This window comes from Monodelphis domestica, chromosome 6, assembly GCF_027887165.1.
Source record: "Monodelphis domestica isolate mMonDom1 chromosome 6, mMonDom1.pri, whole genome shotgun sequence".
Taxonomy (NCBI): Eukaryota; Metazoa; Chordata; class Mammalia; order Didelphimorphia; family Didelphidae; genus Monodelphis; species Monodelphis domestica.
In genome coordinates, this window is record NC_077232.1 from 130,831,389 (window position 1) to 130,854,207 (window position 22,819).

Below are 22,819 nucleotides of genomic sequence, written 5' to 3' on the forward strand. Positions count from 1 at the left end.
TGGCTGACTGAAACTGGTGACTGCCTGCTAAGATGAACAGAGACAGAAGAGATCTAATCATCATCTTCAAATATTTTGAAGCTTACCATGTGGAGAGAGGAAAAAAAAATATTAATTCTGTGTTATTCCAGAGGGCAGATCTGGGACCAAGATGGAGAGGTGAAAAGGAGGTAGAGTTTCTCTCAATTTAAGAAAATTCCTCCTTATATTTTTACACTTGTCCAACCATATAGGAGAGACTCATTCTCAGACTACTGAGACTCTATCACTGGAAGCTTTTTAAGTTCAGGTTATCTAGTATGTGGGCAAGAGGATCTTATATTCAGTGAGGGAAAGGAAGGTCTTTAATTAGGAGCCTTCCAATAAAAACATTTATTATATTGGTTTCTAATTCTTAGTTATACTCCTGTAATTGAAGAGTCAGCTGCTGCTTTGTAAAAATTTTTCTAAACAGAGAAAACATGCTCTTTAAGTCAGATTAATTTACTGTCATAACTGCTGTTTTTCATCTTTACATGTTAATTGCTTAGAAAAGTGCATTAACAACAGATATTAGATAATTGATAAGTGGTAAATGAATTTAACTTAAATAAAATGATTCTTATTCTTTTGAGATGATGGAAGACCCTTGTCTCTTGCTATAAGTTTCTTTTTTAGGCATGCGACTGTATTTCAAAAGCAGTACTTCTTCCAGGGCTACCTGTTGCTAGTAGAACAACATACAAACCCTCAAGGATGATATTCAAGACTCTTGTTTGGGGCATAGTCACACTTTCCAGACACAGTTCCCATTTTTCTACCTTATAAAAGATGACAATTCTTGCAATTTAGCTACCAAAGATCTGGTTCTAGACAAAATGGAACACTTGGGCGACTTTGTGACCCCCCAAAACATTCCACCTCTTTGGTTTTGCCCAAACGTTTTTCTCAAGCATAGAATGTCCCCTACCCACTCCTCTGGGGATCAGAACCCCCAGATAGGGAAAACATTCTATTAATATCCATTTGCATAAGGACTATTTCTTCCTGTTGACCTACTTCAGAATACAATTCTACCTGCTGGGTTAGGGGTGAGGGAATTAGAGTTCACATAAACCATGTGCATCCATGCGGAGAGCAGTCAAGTAGTTGGAGCCAGTAGACAAAAAAAGGCTGGTTGTCAAATGCACACTGGCCCTAAGGGGCTTCTGTCAAAGGCAGAACCCCAGGGGAAACTGCATTAAAATGACACAAATTTATGAGTCTCAAGGATCTCTTTTGCTGGGAATAGTATAGGGGAAACCAATTCAATTCAATAAAACACTCTTATGTTATATGGTACCTGCTATATGCAAACCACTGTGTTTCAGTGCTGGGGATATAAAAACTCCTTTACTGAAAGACTCTGCACTTTACAGGCTCATTACTTCTGGCCATGGGGTTTGATGCTAATCTAGGGCAGTACACAGAAAGGACAACTTCCAAAACAGAGAGCTCTTCACTGGAATAGAGGAAGATTACATAAAATAAACAAATTCAATTGAACAATCAAAATGTGGAGAAGACATTTACAGGGAAAGATCTTCCAGAATTTGGAGAATCATGATCTCAGAATCTTAAATTTTGCTGGAGATGTCCATCCCGTGGATAGCAAACTATCAGTGACCACTTGACTATACTTTTACCTAGCCTGCATCTTTCATCTTTTTCAGAATGTGAGAGATTTTGTTAAATGTTTTGTAAAAAATTAAATTAATGATATATTTCTTGATCTTTCACTTTAGTAACTCTGTCCAAAATGGGAATGAGGTTAGTATGGCATGATCTGTTCCTTTTTTTTTTTAACCTTTACCTTCTGTTTTGGAATTAATACTTAGGATCAATTTTAAGACAAAAGAGTAATAAGGGTTAAGCAACTTGCCCCAGGGTCACATAGCCAGGTGGTATCTTAAGGCCAGAATTAAACCCAGATCCTCCTTACTCTAGGCTTGGCATTTGATCCACCATGCTACCTACCAGCCCTGGCATGACCTGCTCTTAATGAAGTCATGCTCACTGCTCCCTTTTCTAGATATTCAGTAAATATCTTTTAAATAATCTAAAGAAATGTAATGTTGTTTTATATTACTGTAAGGAAGGCTTAAGACTTGAAGGCCATGGGGCCAAAGGCCTCATGTAAGAGAACAAATTTATCTCATATGGAAAAATGAGAGGGGAGCTAGAGATAGAAATATCTCTAAGTCCACAAGAGGTGGAGAGAAGTCTCTGCCCATATTCCAAGACTAGACTCCTAGCAACTGAAGCCAGAGGAAGCTGATGGTTGAAATCTGAGTCATACATTGGCCTTTCTAGTTGAATTCACCAGTTAAACAAATTATAAATAATCTCTAATCAAGTAGAAGACCTAATAGAAAATAAGGAAGCCAAGAAACTTATAGGATCCGTATTCATTTTTAAAGTCCATTGTAAACTTGTAAAATTCCCTTCAAATTTGTTATTATCTCCCCAGGATAGAGTTCTCACCATTGTGTAAACCCTTAAGATAAATAAATAAAAATCAGGTTCTCATTAAGGAAAAGAGAAAATGGTTATATGCTCTCACACAATCTAAGCTGTTTAGTGGGAGTATCTCAGCAAGCAGAAGAGACCTGCTGGGTACCAGAATAATCAGTAGCTGAATTCAATGATTAGAATCCTGGGAAAGGGCTAGTAGAGGCAAAGTTGTACACCGCAGGGTGATATCTCCCACGGCTTCATTTCTCTCATGCCAACCTAACTCCCCATCTTTCCCAACACACACGTACATTGCTATCCACTAAAATTTTAGCAATCTTTAAAAACAAAGTTTAAATAACAATAAATAAAGCGTCTTTTCTCATCCCCCAGTTTGATATAATCTCTCCTTCTTCCATATTCTCCAAGTCCCTACCTTATACTTTTCTTATCAAGTTTAACTACAATACACTTTAGAAAGAGATATTTGTAACCCTATCTTATCTTTTTGGAGTCTGGACTTGCATCTTGTTTATCTTTGTACTCCCCAAAAGGCTGACTAGTTTCATTGACATATAGGTACTCAATATATGTATTGAATTGAGAATTTTTGGTTGGGAAAATGTGATAATTAGAGCACAAGCACAATCAATGTCAAGCATGATTTTGAGAAATCCAGGAATCACAGTGATGCTATTCATCTGAGTTTCTTTGAAGAAAAGAGAAGAAAAAAAGGGTGGTTTATAGATTTATACCAAGATAACCAGATTTGATCTCAACATCAAATGTAAGAAGAGCCAGGGTCATTTGGTTTGAAAAAGAAGCAAAGAATAAGGTAGTCAATAAAATAATCACTGTAATATAACTTATTTGATCATATATTAAAAAGGGCATTTTGGCCCAAGAAACAGAATGCTAGATTTGGATTCAAATAGATGTGGGTTCAAATCCTTCCTAAATTGACCATGAGTAAGTCACTTCATCTCTGAGTTTCAGCTTCATCTATAAAAAAAGCTTAAGAAAATAAAAAACAAAAATGATGTATATAAAGTATTTTGAAAGCATATGTGTTCTATAATTTTGAGGTATCTATCTCTAAATTTTACTTTTTATTCCCATGACCGCTCAGTTTGCAGTTTTCATTTACAGCACAAAAATGAAAACTAGGGAATGTCTCTCAATAAATGAACACTTTTCTTTTTCTTTCCCTGGGAACTATGTACCCAGGAATAAATTCAACATTCTGCCTTTCTCCCTTTATTATCTCAATTTTCTGAATTGCTACTTATCATTCAGATAGGATATTCATATAGGATCATAAAGTTGAGTACTATGGGATCAGTGTTATTTTCTGAAATGTGTTATTATGCTAATGTATCCTATCAGTCTATTTACTTTATTTAGTCTCACCTTTTCTGATACTCTTATTGGTTTATTCTCAATGATGAAGGTATAACAATACTGAATAGAAAGAAGAAAGTAATCGGTCTTTTCAATCATAAAATGAGCTTTTACTCTTAGCAGGTCTAATTAGAGCTAATCAATGAAGCAATTTAAAAGTATGCATTTCCAACCATTCTAATTCATTTAAACCTCTGAGGTTTGGGGTGGTTTATAAACACAATAAACTAGCATGTTTCTGAAAGTACTATTTTATCTTCCCTTAACTGTTGACTACCTGAATTATGGAAATAACCACTTTAAATAGCTCTTAGGTAAGTTGGTGATTGGGCATCTGGACAGATGGAGAGCCACAGCCAAACAGGGAGATGGGATAGAGAGGTGAGAATGGTAGTAGCAGGCTAAGAACTTCTAGCACCCAGAGGAAACCAAGATGTAGTCTTTTTTAGGGCTGATGTTTTAAAGAAAAACAGGAAGGCACACAAATAGGGCAATTTAATGACAATTGTGTTAAAACTAAAATAAAAACAAGAGAGAACAGAAGTGCATGGGTTCATTCATATCTTCTTTTCTGTCCTTTGCACACCGAAGGGTGTCTGTTCACTTGTAATCAGGTTCATAACACAAAATTAAATTATTAAAAAGTCTCATCCTGTGAGCATGAAAGAGGCCCAAAGCATATGTTTAGTCTTATATTGAAGAAGCGATTATACTGTGGAATGCTAGGACTCTGCAGTTTTCAGTCCTGAGGGCAGTGAGGATGCTGCAGCTTCTGCAGCACCATATAATATAAGGCAGAGGGCTTGTGCTACTCCTCACAGGAGAGGGTGAAGAGGGTCAGAATTGGACCTGGGAATCTGGACTTCTGAAGTTGCTATTAACCAACAGAGAAGCAAGAGGAAATGCAAAATAGAGTATAAGAATATTTCTTATCTAATCTGTAAGAAAGTTAACGGCTAGTAAAGTAAGAGTTAATAGCTAGTAAAATATCTTAGAGAAAGAAGTGATCTTATTAATAATAGAAGAGTTTTGAAAATGACAAGTTTAATGCTTAGTTGTCTGTCAACTAAATATATGTTTGTGGGTATATAGAAAAATAAATAAAATATACCTCCCTATAGATAATGTATATGTGTATATATAGATATAGGTATATTTTATATAAATATATAATTATATATAATATAAACATAAACATATAATTATATATATAATAGACACATATACATTACATATACATAGACACATTTACATTTTATATATATATATACTCTCCCCCTTTTCTATTATTGTACACATACTTCAATCTCTAATAGAACAAAGCAAATCAGGACTTCATTCTGCTGTAATGGTGACAGATTGCCTTCAAATTAAGCATATTGAGTTATTAACAGCAAACAGTGTTCTCCTCAAACATTTTTCTTATCTTCCATTAGCTGCCAAATTGTCAAACTCAAAAAACTGGCAATAATTAGTAGAAAAAAAAAGATTCCTTTCTCTCAGAATGCAAATGCAAAGTCTTAGTCTTAAAGCTCTAATTCTTCAGACCAGACCTTTATAGCAAAATAATGTGTTGGTTAAACCTTTCCTATAGCTCTAAGATTCCACATCAAGATTCTGAAGCAAATTTTGCATGTTAAAAAAAAAAAATCTCTGTACCGATTTGTGCTTAACTAAGCTTCTTTTGGAGACCAGTTTCTGGAGTTAGAAATAATACTGTCAAAGTCATGTTAAATAGATTGTGGATTTTTTTTTCCTGGAAACCCTTTTCTGTTATGGGTTTATGTTCTGGAAACCCATAATCCAATTAAATATGGCCCAAGGAAGACAAAGAGATACTTGTAATAGCCAAGCAGAATAATTTTATATGCAACTGGAAGACAAAAGAAATGCTTTGAGAATGGGAAACAATGTATTTCCTTTAAGAAACAGGAGCAGCTATAAGTGCCTGAAAAACTGCCTTGTTTGTAGCAGAGGGGTTTGTGTAGCTCACTGAAAGGATGAGCGTTGTTCAGGGTTGCCCAAGATGGACAGGTCATAGTTGAGAATTCTGACAAGAGGTGATCCACTAGAAATAGGTCTTGATCAATGATACATGTAAAACCTAGTGGAATTGCTCATTGGCTATGGGAGGTGAGAGGGAAAGAACATGAATCATGGAACCATGGAAAAATATTCTAAATTAATTAATTAAATAAATTTTAATGAATAATAAAATAAAAAAGAGGTGATCCACTAGAGAAGGAAATGGTAAACCACTCAGTATTTGTCAAGAAAATCCCATGGACAGTATTATACGGTCCATAAGTCATGAAGAGCCTGAACAACTGTACAAAAAGTGACAGGCTATGGTGGAAGGGAGCTATCAGAGAAAGGGGGTTATTTTTCAACCATAATATTAAATTGACCCTAATGTCAGGGATATAGCAGTAACTGGACTCTTTTCTGTACATAGTAGCTACTTCTAGGAAAGAGTGTTTAAAGCAGCAACAGCAACAGTATCTATATTGTGCTTTAAGGTCTTTTTTTTGAGTAAAACTTTTCATATTTTATTTTTCCCAATTACATGTAAAATCAATTTTTAAAACATTCATTTAAAATGGGAAACCCTGGGAAAGTCACTTAATCCTGTTTGCCACAGTTTCCTCATCTGTAAAATGGGCTCTGCCAAGAAAATCCCAAATGGGGTCATTCTTCCTTAACTCCAATTCATCTTTGTACACCATCATTATTAAACCTAACATTTTATCATGATGTCAAGAACTTTCAAAGCTTCCCCATCATGTATGAGATCAAGTCCAAAAGTCATAGGCACAACATTCAATCAAATAAACTTTTAGATCAGTTGGTATAATGCATCACACTAAAGGTAACAGGTTTACTTTCCTAACTAAGTTTTATTGAAACAAGTATTAAAAATTAATGGATAACTTCAGAAAATCTAACAGCTTCTCTGTGGGAGAAGGTTTCTAAGAGCATTCTGAAATATAATAAAATCTGATTTGGATCATTTTTAATTTCTGAAGAAAATATTAAGAATTGATGTTCCACATGAATAGCTCAAAGTTGCCTTTAATGCTCCCCTAGTCTATTCTACCTGGTATAACTAAACTTCAGACCTTTTTTGAAAGAAGCCTTAGGGATCACAGATAAAACACACACACATATTTTACAGCACTCAATACTGTCAAAAGAGCTACAGAATTTATGGATGATACTTAGGATAACACTGCTTTGAGGCATTTAACTATATTAAAAACATTACCTTCCAAATATATTACCATTGTAAATCATTCTAATGTGAATTTAAATGTCATACTGACAAATACTGAGACTCAGAATCCGGAACTGGAACAAAGGCCTAAGAGATACATAGTTCTTGAAATTGAATTATATTTAATTGGCATCATTTCTTCCCCAAATATGTGAGGAACCTATAAAATGAGAAGTAATCATTCTTACCTTGTGTCTGCTTCTTATTCACCGCATTATCAGCCTTGTGCCGTTTCTAAAGAATAAAAAAAGAAACGCATACCATTATTAAAAGTGGTAACTGCTGCGTAAAACATACACAGAAGTACTCAACCCTCAAATGGCTTAATTTATTTTTCTCATTCTACGATTTAGGTAAATTAACATGTACCCAGACTAGCCATGAAAAGATGAGGGAATGTGTAGTAACAGGGAAAACCAAGAATGGGCATGTAGGCAAGAATTTCAAAAATTAAACAATAAGCAAGCCACTTTAGTATACTTCTATAAGGCTGAACACATTTCTTACCAGATAACCAAGGAAGTGAGAATTTAAAAATATTTAAAATTCTTTAAAATAATTTTGATAATAATAAAATAATTAATATATAAATAAATAAAATAATTTTTAAAATAAGCTGAAGGGGCTGAGACTGTTTAGCCCTAGGAATAAAAGATCTTAAATGTAGGAAGGGAAGAAGGCAGTGGAGAGGCAAGTCAAGCAATACCTTCAAATATTTACAAGTTGTCATGTGGAAAAATCAAATGATCCACTTGGCTCCAGAGAGCCAAGGGAATTGCACAAATCAACAGATGTGAAGGAGAAGCAAATTTCAACTCAATATAAAGAAAGGATTTTTCAAATAGTTCAAACGGCTGAAAATGAAATAGGCAGACTTGTTTAAGTGAGTTTCCAATCAGAAAAGATGTTCAAACATTGTTGAATATATATATGAATATATCAAAAATTGTTGAATATATATTAGATTGTTATGGAGATGTTTGTGATTCTAGTAAGGAATTGATTAGATGACTTTCTAAGTCTCTTTCAACCCTAAGTTTCTAAGATACTTCTTCAGGTAAAAAAGGTATTTGGCCACCATAATCATGCTTCTTAGTGCTGTTAACAGGTTAAAAACTTAATGTCCTGGGAAATTTTTGAATTAAAAATTGTGTTATGGTCAGTAAAAGGTTGCCCATATTCTTTGTACAATTCAAATCAATAAAGATGAAGATTGTAGCATGATAATTTTTTTTTAGTTCTTCCAAGTGATACATTGTTCAACTATATTGATCTGATATTTATTTATCTATTTAGAGATATTAGTAAAGTACTACAATTAATTATTATTGAATACATAAGAGGACTTTCTAATTATAGGTAATATTACCTGCTCCTCCACCCCTGTTCCATATCCCTTAATTACAAGTCATTGACAGTAGACATACTCCCAACCACCTAGATTAAAACTACTTCATAGCTAATCAAAAGGAGGGATTTATTGAGGAGTGGGAGAGTTTGATATGACATTGAGGTAGCACCCAAAGAGTATGTGAACTAGAATGGGAAAAGAAGCATAGAGGAAAATATGTGGAAAATATATTACAAAAAAGGCAAATAGGTAGCAAAATGGCCATTAAAGAATTGATTTGAGAAAAGAAAAATAAACAAAATAAAATAAAATAATTTTAAAAATAAAAAAAATAAAGGTTTGCTTTTTCCATGATCCCACTTGAATAGTTTCTTAACTTGCAATCCATGAATGTGGAAAAACTCATGTCTAACTGAAATTTAGCATTTCATTTGATTATGAATTTTTAAAAATACAATACATAATTCCTTGAAGGGCTTCAATAGGCTTTACCAGATAGCCAAAGGGATCCATCACACACAAAAAAATGTTTTGGAACTGCTATTCAACTAGAAACATTGTTGAGAAATTCTAATCCCTAACGTGAATTATATAACTTTTAGTATAAACTGTGGGAAAGTTTAGAGCACAATTCTAGTGCAGAAATATTTTGTAATCTAAGGTCTAAAGTCAGACTTAGTTTACCATAAGAGACTGCAGCTGACTAGGGCAAGATGATAGGCCAGCGGTTCTCAATCTCTCAATTTATAGCAATGAGAATATATAATGCATATCAGGTATTTCCATTCCGAATCATAACTGTAGCAAAATTGCAGTTTTGAAGTAGCCACCAAAATAATTTTTTGGTTTGGAGTCACTGCAACATGACGAACTGTATTGCAGGGTCACGGCATTAGAAAGGTTGAGAACCACTGTGATAGGGGGTAAAATACACCTTGAGTCTTTCTAATTGTCACAGGATCGTGCACATCTACAGATATCCTCTGATTTTAAAATGGGAGGGCCCTCCATTGAGAGGATTTTGTAAAATCTAAAATTCCACTTATGTGTGACCTATGATTAGGAGACATTCATTTTACCAAAAATATAAGAGCACTCACTAAGAGAAGCTTGATGATTAGAGAGTGTCGCTATCCTATGTTCAGAGAATCAATAGTTGACATGCTATCAAGGAGTTTCAAATGTCTCAGTGGCAAATAGGCTAATTATGGTTCTAATCATGTCTAGACAAAAATGGTTCTCAAGATGACATGCATTTATTACACACATTACAACTTTAAAATACTTTCAAGTTCAATTTTGTTTCCAATAATATTTATGCTGCCAGATTTTTTAAAAGGTGAATTTTCCACTGAAAAAAAATGAAAGTATTAAAAATATTAGCATCGAATAGGATTATTTGCATGTAGCAGAACCTAAGAATTGTTTCTTAGAATGTCACCAGTTATATTTTTTATTTAATTCAATTTTTAGTGAAAAGACTTATTTTTCTTCCTCCTACCTACCTTTATTGAAAAAAGCATAAGCTTTGAAATTAATATTCTTAGTAAGAATATCAAAAATTCTTCTATGTCTCATTTTGCCCCCCACTTCTCCACCCCAGCCTAGGTTATCATGTCTTTGTAAGACGGTGGGCAGCATGTTCATTGATCATTGGTTCTTCCGAATCATGGTTGTCTATTCAGGATTTTTAATGAACAGTGGAGGGAGCAAAGGCAACAAGAAAAAAGATCTAGATATGAGGCTTTCAGAAGGTACAAACATTTAGGCTCTAAAATAATGTGTACTAGAATGTTTAACACTCTATTTGAAAAGGGAAATAAGTAAAAATTAAATTTCCAAATTGCAGTAAAAGGTAGATTTATGAACAAGGAGATCCATTTCCACCTTGCCCAAAGCAAGCATTTTGTGAATTTAATTTAATCTTCCCAGGAACAGAAAGAATAAAAAGGTTATCCTTTTCCCCAAAATGAGATAAAGAACTGAAAGCTTAAGGGATGCTACAATTCAGAACTTTAATTTATCCTATTGCTTTACCTATTATCCCTTAATCTTGTTTGACTTTATTTATTACTGTTACGAGCATACAGTGTACAAATTTGCAAAACACAAAAATAACCAGGGATAGTATGTCCTCTTAATATCTATCCTCTCTAGTAAACAAGTAAATCCTACTCTGATACTAAAGGAAAAAATGTTTTTATTTTTATTGCAGAAATGACAACGTTTTAGGTGGGGTTTTTTTCCACTTAAGCTAACTGATTTGGTCCAATTTGCTCTGTAAATTACTTACTTTCTAGACAATTACCAACATTTTAAGTATAATAATATATTTCCACATGGTAATATTTGATTAAAATAAGTTTATTATGTATTTTATTTTTTAAAAAAGCATCAGCTGAGGATAGGTGGTGAACCTTCCATTTCCACTAAGCACTTTTGTTCATCTATTTCTAATTTCAGCAAATATTGCAAAAAAAGGAGCAAGCCTTTACTGATGAAAATAAACTAAGTTCAAATATCTCAGCATTTGGCACAATAGGCCCTAATCAACATAATGCAGTTTCTTGTGGCCCAACAGTACATTGATAAAATATTATATTTAGAAATAAGTAATTTGTTACTCAAACATAGAAATGAAACACCATATCATTTTATTTGTTTAAGGCATCATGAATTAAGACGTTCTGTGGCATGATAATATCCATTAAGCTGTCAAACTACTCTGCTTCAAATATTTTTGTTGTACAATTGTGCTTTATTATTGTTGTTGTTATTAAAAATATTATTATTGATGGGAATACAACTATTATTCATCATTTTCTATTTCCAGTAAATTTTCTTCTAGTATTAGTCAAGATTTCAGAGTGTTAAGCACTTATAGTAATATAATTATATTCAAACTCATTCCTTTACTTTCTATAGCTAATTTGCACACATATAATGTTACTTGAGGAACTCCATGGGTTCCATACTGTCTAAGATTTGTCTGTATATCTACATTTAAGGCAATATTCCTTGTTCTGGAATATTTATTTGATATTGTTTCATGTACTACACCTTCTCAGAGCAAAAGGCATGGAAAATCCTAAGAAAATAAGAAAATCTTAAAATGATTAGGAACCTAAGTGGGTGGCAGAAATGGATCTTTTAAAAGTAAAAGACTACAAAACAAGAAGGCAGAGTCATGTACAGGGCCAGGTTCTGCAAATAGCAACCTCAAGCACAAATCCAAATATCGTGTTTTGCACATAAGAGGTAATTAATAAATGGTCGTTGAATTGAATTTGTTTGCAGAGTGGAGATAAAGTTACATCGGTTTTTTAGCTAATGATCAATACCATTCTGGTCATTTTCAAACATGCACACATACACACATATATACATTCTCAGACTTTCTAGATGTCTGAGGCCAGTATTGATGATTTAAAACTTCACTTCATCTATTAAAATTCATGAGAACAAACTGAATTGATATTCTTTGGCTCATACCTCTGAAAGATTGCTCAGTTTAGTCTCTGAGAGAAATAATATTAATTCTCTCCTAGGGAAAAAAAATATTAATGGTAAAACAACTTAGGGAATGGCTTACTGAATAGATGTCTCACTTGTGCATGTCTCAGAGTCTGAGAAAGCTAAATGATTGAATAGATTTATTTAGTCAGGCAAAAAAAAAAAAGTACCAAGAGAACATGACAAATGGAATCTTTGTGGCTTCAACTAAGATGGCTACAATAAGTTTTAAAAAGAAAAAAAAACTTCTAATCTTGGCTTTCTCTTCTTTCTACTGCCTTATAGCACCTGCAAAAATAACAACCTGGCTTTTCAAAAAGGAAGAAAAATAAAACTTAGAACTACTGAAGTGAAGGAAAAAGGGTCAAAGAAACTCAAGGAGGAAAAGGACAGTTTGAAAGTAATAAGAGAGAAAAAATGGGCCAAAGAAATTTAATAGGAAGGTAGTTTGAAGGTTACTAGCTTCATGGATGGAAAATAGTGCCTAAATATTGAATTCCTTCAAGGTCAATTACTGTATTTCGTTTACTGGGTTATTTCTTTGCCAGATTATAAAAACCAGAATTGGTTAAACATCCAACATTCTACAATATTAATTCTATAATGATACTTTATGCTACAGGGGGTATAGTTGATACATTTTTACAACATCCTGGGACAAACTGTTACATAACTTGATACAACTTTCCTTTAAGACTGGAGTATAAAATTATAATTAAGTTATGCACTTGTTTATAAAAATATTAGAGACTTACAATATCTTCAATGATCTCCTTGATAGCTGCCACTGCTAAAATAAATAAGAGAGGAACCAGAGTTGTATAGCGACCTGTTGGTGACACATCAGGTATTTGCTATATAAAAAGAGAAAAAAATGTAATGAGAAACAGTTTGAACTTTGTAATATTTTTGTAACAGAATTTCACACTTTCTCCTATGTTAAGGAACCTCGATGTGCCCACTTTTCAAATACTTGGATCAGATTTCTCAATTTGTTCAAACCAATAAATCAATAAGGAAGCAAATTCACAAGCTTCATGGAGAAGCACAGAGCCTGGCACAAAGATAGAGAATACTAAATAAATGCCTGTTTATGGACTGCCTAATTAAACAGATTATTTATGAGATAATTACCACCCAAAAATATTATTGATCTCTTCTCTGGACATATTACTAGTTCTCAGACGAAGTGATTAAACTCAAGAGAATTTCTGACTAAAGTTTCCTTTGGAAATCAGCTGAAAGAGTACCTATCCACACAGACCAGATTCATAAATTAGCAAGCAAGGTGACAATTGAAATGGAACTACATAATTTTAAAACAAAAACTGTGAAAATTCATCTAATTTCAAGCCCAAGAGTAAAATGTAATCTTATTTTACTCTCAGTAATTTCAGTTATTGAACTCTAAAAGTCAAATTTTATGTTTTAAATATTTTGGTTACCTGCCTTATGACATTTTAACATTTTATTTTCTTGGTTTCATCCCAAGTGAATAGCTCATTTCAGACTTTATATAGCTTTCAAAAAAGACAGAAAATTTGACATATCTTAGATCAATGCCTTAAGCATCAATGTTGAGAAGAGAGGCAACTTGGCATAGTAAATCAGTCAAGCTGGGGAGTCAGGAAGACCCACTAACTGCATATCCCTAGGCACATCAATAATAGTCCCTAATTAATATTATTATATAATTCAGCCTAAAGAACAATATTTTAAAAGACCTCACCTACCCTGTAAGACCAACTCTACTCCTAACATTTTAAAGCCATTTCAATCTATGAGCACAATTCCTGAATTATTCAGAAATGTATATGTTTCAGTTACTTCCAAGAACTATTAACACAGAGTTGTAGCCTAGAGAGAATGAAGCTGGGAGAAGAAAACACCTCACCCCAGCAGCTATGAAACCCCTTGGGCTCAGGGAGCTCATAATTACACCGGTGAAAATCAAGCATTAAGCAAGGCTCTCTAAGGAGTATTCCAGAAAAGCACATCATCCCACAACCCTGAATAAACAAAACCTAAGGGAACAGAAGAGGACAACTGGGGCCAGCTGTTTCAATCTGGTAAAAGGACATAAACACCCGGAATCCTACTGTGAGACACTCTTCCAGCCGGAGACCTAGTGGAGCTCCACAGCCAATGGTGGTTAAGAGTAAGAGAGAAGGAGAGCAAGGTATCTTGAAATAACACTTAAAGAATATCTTCCCACAATGATACATGTAAAACCCAGTGGAATTGCTTGTTGGCTCTGGGAGGGGAAGGAAAGAACATGAATCATGTCATCATGGAAAAATATTCTAAATTAATTAAATAAAATAAAAATAAAATAAATCTTAAAAAAAAAAGAATATGTTTCCATAATGCTCTTACAAAGATAACAGCTGGAGATTGCAATCATATTTCAAATGGGTGCAGAAACTTAAATCAGTTGCTTTAAGTGAACCCCCTTCAGAGATTCTCATCTGTAGCTAATTAGCCATCACAGATATGTCTTTGGCTAAGAGTACTTAATATGGCCCTGGAATGGCATAAATATTTTGAAAAATAAAACAAACCACCCTCAATAGCCAAGGGATAGTGATAAAAGCATGAACCTTGGAATTTCAGGACCTGAGTTAAAATCTTGACTGTGTCTCTTTGGGGAAGTCTCATTTACTCTCCAGGCCTTAGTTTCCTTTTCTCTAAAATAAGAAAGTTTGACCAAATTGTGCCAAACACCCCTTCCAGCTCTAAGTTCTGTGATCCTATGACCCTAATTATAGATTTTAATCCAATGGACTTCCCCTCCCCCCCCCCAACCTTCAGATTACTTCATTCAGTTCATGAAGTCTGGATATCTCCCAGGCTCCTCTTCTCTCCCTATCCTATCTCACTCAGGGATCTCATTAGCTCCCATGGATTTAGTGATCATCTCTATGTCTATATGATTCCAGGGTCTATTTATCAAGCCTAACCTCCTTCCTGGCCCCTAGCTCGTCTTACATCCCCAACCGCCTTTTGGACAACTTGAACTGTATGTCCCACAGACATCTTAAACTCAATGCACCCCAAATGGAACTAATCTTTCCCCCCAAGCTCTCCCTTCCTCCTAATTTCTCAATACCTTTCAGGATTCCTCCATCTTCCAAGTTGTCAACCTAGTCACCTTCCTTGGCTCTCCACTCTCTCCTGCCCCCAAATCCCATCTGTGGCCAAGTCCTATGGATGCCACCTTGGCAACCTCTCTCCCATATGCTCCGTCCTCTTCTCGGACAGTGCCACCATGCAGGAGTAGGTCTTCATCATCTCCTGCCTCGGCCATGGCCAGAGCCTGCCAGGTGGTCATCCTGCCACAAGTGTTTCCTCCACTCAGCTACTGAAGTGATCTAAAGCACAGTTCTGACTGGGTCCACTTCAGAAATTCCATGTGATCTCCAAGGTTGAGGATAAAATCTTTGGGGTAATTTCAAATCCCTTTTGGACTCAGTCCCCTTCTACCTTTGCAATCTTCCTACCCTTGAGTCCTCTCTCTGTATTCTGAGTCCAGGTACACCGGCCCCATTGCTGTTCCTCACACAGTGCATCCCGTCTCTCAACTTCATGCAATGTCGCTGGCTGTCTTCCATGCTTCCAGTGCTCTCCCTCCTCATCTCCACCTCTGATCTTCCCTCAAGGTTCAGTTAATCTCCTTTTCTGCAAGAACCCTTTCTTGGTGTTTAAGAATGGTGCCTTCCTTCTGACTTTAGCTCCAATTGATCATGTTCATATCTTATGTGTATACGATTTCATGTATTTTTTTCTCCCAATTAGATTGTGCTCTCCTCTTGGGGGAGGATGGGAGGAGGGGATGACCATCTTTCTTTGTATCCATAGGACTTAGTAAGGTGCTTGGCATATGTTAAAAGCTTAATAGATGCCTGTTCATATAACTTGACTATGAAAAATAAGACAATACAAATACCTGCATATACACACTAAAAATAACATTCCTGGTGGCAGGTCTACCTGGGCCAAAGATAGGGCCTGAAATTATATTAACTTTATAAGAAGAAGCTTTATATAGTTAAAATGTGAAGAAACCCAAAATAATCTAAGGAAAAAAGACAATTATGTAGTCTTACTGAGAAAGGACCAGGGACCAGGTAGGGAGAGTCTGATAAAAACCTTTGACAAAAGTCTGATCTGAATTTGCAAACTACCTTATCTTTACCTTAGAGACTTTCTCAAGAGTTACCCAATGGCTTATCAAAGACATTTGTTAATACTTCAACAGGTGACTTTAAATACTAGTTGGGTTTTTTTTTTTTCCAGATGCACTTACCTGAAGCAATGCAATAAAAAGAAAAAATGAATTTGCAGCTCTTCTAAACTGAGAGTACAGAAATCTTGGCAGGAATGTGATGATGTTGTATTTAGCTGTGCTATAAAACAAAAATGGAAAAAGAGGTCTCATAAACATGTTACTTTATGATTTTCAGTGACTTCTAAAGTCCTCTTATTACTCTTCAAAAAACATACCATCAAGATAATTGACATTCTTCTCAAAATGGAAAGAATATTCCAAAGGACTCTAAACTTTAGTAAATCTGGAGCAATCTCACCTAGGAGGTCCACCTATATTACAAGTAGTAAAGAACCTCAAGTGTCTCAAAGCCAACATGGACTTTATTTTCTGGTCAATGTCTTCCATATGTTTCTTTGACCACTTTCTGCTTCCTATGACAGTAACTACCTTACAATAGGCTCTGTTTTTAATTAATCATGAGACATTTATTAAGACCTTACTAAGTCATAGACATTGAGAACACAAAGAAAAAAAAATAACCTAACAACCCCTGCCTTCAAGGAGCTTACATTCTATCAGGGGAATTATGTGTAAAGAAAATATATACAAAATGATTTTTCAAAGGGCAAGGCACTAGTAGCTTTGAGGATCCAATGGTTCTTGAAAAAAACCTGGCATTTCTAGGAGTCGAGATGGAAGTGCATTTCAGACAAAGGGAATGGCTGATATAAAAGGGTAGATGGGGAAATGGAGTTCTGTATATAAGGAAGGGGAAAGATAATAGCTGAACTTTACTATACAGTGCATATATGGAAAACTATATAAGTGATGGGAAAGGTAGATTGAAATACAGTTATGTAGAGCCTGAGAAAGTGCCTTAATCTTACTAAAGGAAAAGTTCAGAATTCATTATGATGCCCTGATGGGAAATAGCATCTTTGCTGAGAAAATTCTGCAATTTGGGCAGTTGGCAAATGATTTTCCACATCTCCAGAGTTGGAAAGCATGCTAAGAAAATGAACCTATTTAAGAAGATGGTATTTATAAGATGGTGTTGAGAATAAGACCTTCCATGACTACAATCTGAGCCACAAGCTTGACTCTCTAGTCTGGCTACAGCAATGCCCCCTGAAATGGGGCAGATCATTCCTATTTGTTTCTGGAAATAAAATACTAATTTAAATTCGAAATAAAAGACTGTGACAAAAAGACACTGCCACAATCAGTAACTGTCTAAACTTAAGTATATCCATATATTTCTCTTGGTAAACAAGTGAAAGAACCAAAGTTGTGGAGTTAAGAGTGATACCTAGCAAGCTTACTGAGCCAAGATCATTGATATAAACTTGTTGCAGAGAGTAAAGCCTAAACTATTATTAGTCCACATCTGAAGATCTTTTATCATAATGAGAACTTATATAATTTATTACTTGAGCTCATTTATCCGTAGCTTGTTATGATCCACTAACTTGTTATACACTGAGTAGTGATGCTCAAAGATTCAACTCTCAGACTTGATTTCTTTTTTATAATCAACTTTCAATTACTGAGGGGTCGAATATACACTTAGTGGATGGATTATTCATCCTCCTGGTTTCTATTACTTCCTATCTTGAGTATATCACTTTCTTGTGAACTTCTTGATCACTAAGGAAAGGAAAAAGAAATAAAGAACTGAACTAGATTATTATTCATTATCTGATGACAGATCCAGTGGTGGTTTAGAAAAGATACTTATAGCTAAAATTCATCTTTTAGATGACCAGAAGACTGTATTTTATTATGCTATCTTGCTACTTCCTTCTTACCTCCCCACTGTGTACACACACACACAGTCATACATTGGCTAAATCTTTTCTAAGCAAGTAATATTAAAGTCCTAAAATGCTACTTTAATATATGGATATATTAATTTTATCATATATTATTAATTATGTATATAAAATAGGTGGATTGTGGGATCTGAAATCAAGAGTTTATAGAATGACCAACTATTAAATGTCTAATAACTTATTATTCCCTTAGACTTATCTCCTTTCTACCTTTTTCCTTTTAGTTCATGAAACTTAAGTTGCATGTATAGAATAGTTTTAAGAAATGGAATTTGAGTGCTTGAGGCTTATAAAAGTGATAGAAATGAATGACTCCTTGTGGTTCATATATTTTATATCTAGAATTATGTGGAAAAGTACTTTGATACCAGAATTAAAGCTTTGGATATGATATATTAACTCTGTTTATGTAAATCATCCATTACAACTTTTACAATTGGATTTATAAAAGTCAAGTTTTCATGTAACTTTTTAGAGTGCGTTTTGTATGAAATATTATCTAAATATAATACTCAGATTAGTAAACAAATCTTTTAATGACAGCAATAAGAGAGTGTCTCAATAGAAAGATGCAGAGTGGAAGATAGAAGAGAATAAGCATTTATTTATTGACAATGTGCCAGGAAGTATGCTAAGCACTTTATGATTGTTTTTTTTTTCCTTTGGGCACAAATATTTGACATTTACCTCTCAGCATATAACTTTTCCAGAAAATCCTTTTCTGCCAATGTATTTTCCTTCTCCATATCTAGAAAAATCAGGAATCCACACCATGTCTCCAATATTACACATTTTTGGACACTTAAATACTGATTTTCATAGCTAAAATGCTCTAAGTTAAGGTTTTCTTTCTTTACATAAGTAAGGGTTCTATTATTGTTGTTAGGATTAATTGAATAAATTTCAGGTAAATTCATGAAGTATTGTACTTATATTATGTCATTTGATCCTCAGAGAAGACAGTAGACTATTATTCTTCCCATAGAGACAAAGAGATTTGACCAGGGTTACCATTTCCATATAAGTATCAAAGATGGAATACAAACTCAAAGCTTCTGAATTCAAATCCAGTCCTCTTTCTACTATCTATGTTAGAAGTGTCAAAGACACAGCCTATAGGGCTGCATAAAGCCCACAATTCTCCCCAGTGTAGCCTGAATCAGATTCAAATGTAATTGGGAAATATTTGACAAAATAAATAGATAATATTAATATAATATATGGTTTTCTAAGTCAATAGATAGCCCAAAAGGATCCTTATGTATGATTTAGTGGCTCCTGTTTATATACATTTAATACCACTGATCTAGGCTTTCATTTCAGTCTCTATTTGACAATACCAAAAGGTATGAAGTATAATGATTCTTAAGGAAGTTGATACCTGACATGGTTATTGCAGAACTTAGTCAGCTGAGGTTGATTGAGAAATATAGTCCTTATTTCTTCCTGATCAGCCAAAGAGGTTTTTTCTGAAACATCGTCTGTCTTCTCATATCCTTCAAAAAGACAACAAACTTTTTAATAGTTAAGAAATATTTTATTATAAATTACAAATCATGGTATCTCGTGCTTTTATAATCTTTACAAATGATCAGAGATTTGTTCAATTTTCTTTAAAGTTCAAGTTATAAATGATTTTTCTTTCTATATAGTTCTTCTCATAGTAGAAACACTGGACATATAAAAGTTTAAAAAATGAGGAAGGAATGAACAAATGAATGAATAAGAAAGAGCATTTATTAAATATGATGTCTCAAACTTAATAACAAGCACCAGTAATACAAATCTGAATGCAAAGACAGTTCCTTCCCTTAAGGAACTTAAAATCTAATGGGAAAGACAATGTACAAAAAGAAAAGTGGACAGGGAGGGACATTCTAGTTCACAAAGTCACAGAATTAAAGGAATGTAGGGCAGTAGGGGAAGAAATTGCTATACTGCATTCAGGACCTCCAAACCCAAGGTTAGCTGGTGAGGCAAGGAAGGAGGTGGTTAGGAAATAAGGAATGAAGTTAGTTTGTTGGCTAGGATTTTCCAAAAACTGGTCTGAAAGAGAATCAGTAAGGACAATGAGGCAATTTTGCTAGGGCTGTAAGTTGAGGCAGGGAAGGATGTGACAGAGGAGGAAACATTCTTAGATTTGAACAACTTATTGGGGGGGGGGAATGGAGAGGAAAATAGTTTTTGTTTATTTAGGGCAGGAAAACAACTCCACCATATTTTAAATCAAGACCATGATCCTATTGCATGTTGCCATCTCTTTCCTACCTAAATTCCCAAAGAATTAAGAGTTTACTTTCACAGCATAATTTTTTTGTACTTTTTAAGCTACCTGACTATGGTTTACCTAAATAAAATCAACAGATTCAAAATAGTCCACTCATGCAATAACTTTCCGTGTTGTTAAAAATAGATTTTAAATATAGATGATCTCTCAAGTATATCTTGTAGCAGAAATTGGAGCACAAAAAATAAGTAGAAGTTAAAAACAAAAGCCTTTTTTTTCTTTCTGGTAAGTAGTAATGATAACACTCATTTTAGTCATGAATGGGTAGCATGTGAGTGGTTAAACAGTCATTTTGGAAAGTAAAAAAATTTCCACCCACTAATAAAAACAAGAGCTAAAAACTGAAAAGAAAACTCATAATCATTATGTCTATGGAATTATTTAATTATATGCCAAAAAGGCAAAACATGTGTGTGTATGACATGTAAAAATATTTGATAATGCATAATACAGAAATTGTTCATGAAAGAATCCTGAAAATATGTTTATAAAGTAAAACTTCTATCCCATTCTCCTACCAACTTACTTTAAAAATGATTCTCATGAAGAGCTGTCCTTAAGGAACAAAAACAGGGAAATTAAGCAACAGCTTGACCACATTGAGGATAGTGTGCAATGGTCATTATAAACTGAGAGAAAAGCTGAATCTTCAATGGGAAAACAGAAGCTGAAATTCCAAACCAGCCATGAACCTCTTTGACTTTCCATCTATTATTCTACAGATGCTTCCTTGTGGCATTAAGGTGGATCCTAAGTTCTCACAAGGGATACCACTGGAAAATGAACTCTGAAAGAGCGTATTTAAGTAGGAGAGGTCCTCTGAGCACCAGTCTAGCAAACTTCAGAGAGGCTCAAAAACAGAAGACTGGTCACCAACTACGAATTATTTTTGCCCACATACACTCATTATGGCAGTCTACAGGGTATTAAAAAAAAATCAATGTGTAGAGGGAGCACTTCCATCAAAGAAATCTCTTGCCTTTTAACGTACAAACTGAAGTATTCCCAATTGCTTTCCATATAAGAAAACTCATCATTTCTGACTGACTCATGAAGGCCATTTCCAAGGAGTAGATTTCATGTTTAAAGGTGACATTTGTATCTTCCAGGGGCACTATTCAGAACAGACTTTTGGTAGAAATTGAGCTTTAAAGAGTTAGAGCTGTAGGATATCTCTCACATAAGCTCATCCTAATCTCTGTGACTCCATGAAACACAAAAGGAGTCTCTTGATAAAAGGTTGGGTTGGGGGTCAATAAACACCAGTGAACTCTACAATTTCGAACTCTGCCAAAAAAAAATATGTACATGTATATTTCATATCTTCATCCACTTCATAGAATTGTTTCCTATTAAATAACACTTTTTCTCATGTCATAAACTTGCTCCATACTGATAACACATTTACATAGTGATTTAAGGCTTGAAGTTACCTCAATATCTCATTGAGATGGTGCTTTAAGGTTTAAAAACTGATTTTCTCACAAAAGACTTATGAGAGAAGGTAGAAGTCTCATTATCATCATTTAACAGATGAAGAAATAGGGGAAATAAAATTTAATGAACCTGCCCATGTCCACATACAGGTGGCATGGACCAGAGTCTGGGCTGAAATCAAATTTTCTGATTCAAAGAAAGATAAGCATTCTTTTCACTATCCACTATGTCCTTGAGACTTTGTGCAAGTTATTTCTTCTCCATGGACTGCATATAACCAAGTATACATTTCTTTTTAGAAATAATAATAATTTAAAGAGTTTATATAGCTATCTGACTGGTTAAAATGGCAAAAGACAAAAATGGCAAATGTTGGAGATGTGGAAAAATGGAGACACTAAGTTGGTGGAACTATGAACTGATCCAACCATTATGGAGTGCAATCTGGAAGTTTACTCAAAGAGTTATAAAACTGTATATACCTTTTGACCCAGTAATATTATTACTAGGTTTATTTCCTAAGGTATTCTGTAAACCCTAAAAATTCTTAGACTTATAAATGTTGGAAATTTCACCATTGGGAAATTTCATACTTGAAAAATTTCCTATTGATAGTGGGTCTTGACTATTGGAATGTGAATCCCATTGGCATGGGAGGTTCCTTCTCCTTCCCTTCTTAAGATTACTTTAGGACAGAAACCCTTTGCTGAACAATGGAAAGGACTTTGACCTATGCTTAAGCATAGAACAGGAATTTCTTTGAGTCATGATTGATTTTAGAATTGATACAATGGAGATACTTGGAATCAATCTCCACCCTATTCAGTCCTAACAGGATTGAGTAAGGGCTGCAGCCTAGATCAAAATTTAATTATTCCAATCTCTACCCTACTCAGGTTAACAGGATTTAGAAAGGGCTGTAGCAAAGGAGCAAAGATTTAATTATTTGAAAATATGACCTTCAACAGACATGTGCAAAGCC

At 34.3% G+C, this 22,819-nt stretch overlaps 1 protein-coding gene across 5 annotated transcripts in view; it reads right to left on the reverse strand.

Moving 5' to 3' along the window:
• The window catches only part of ATP8A1 (ATPase phospholipid transporting 8A1), a 284,236-nt gene that overhangs the window by 219,742 nt on the left and 41,675 nt on the right, over positions 1–22,819 (reverse strand). For all 5 annotated transcript variants that reach the window (XR_008912864.1, XM_007496505.3, XM_056802573.1 and 2 more), the window contains exons 2-5: positions 19,495–19,609; positions 16,318–16,417; positions 12,767–12,865; positions 7,336–7,381 (exon numbers count right to left, since the gene is read on the reverse strand). Coding sequence is in view for 4 of the 5 variants with exons in the window: in XM_007496505.3 (XP_007496567.1) it covers positions 7,336–7,381; positions 12,767–12,865; positions 16,318–16,417; positions 19,495–19,609 (360 nt within the window). In the remaining variant the exon portion in view is untranslated. The remainder of the gene's footprint in view (positions 1–7,335; positions 7,382–12,766; positions 12,866–16,317; positions 16,418–19,494; positions 19,610–22,819) is intronic.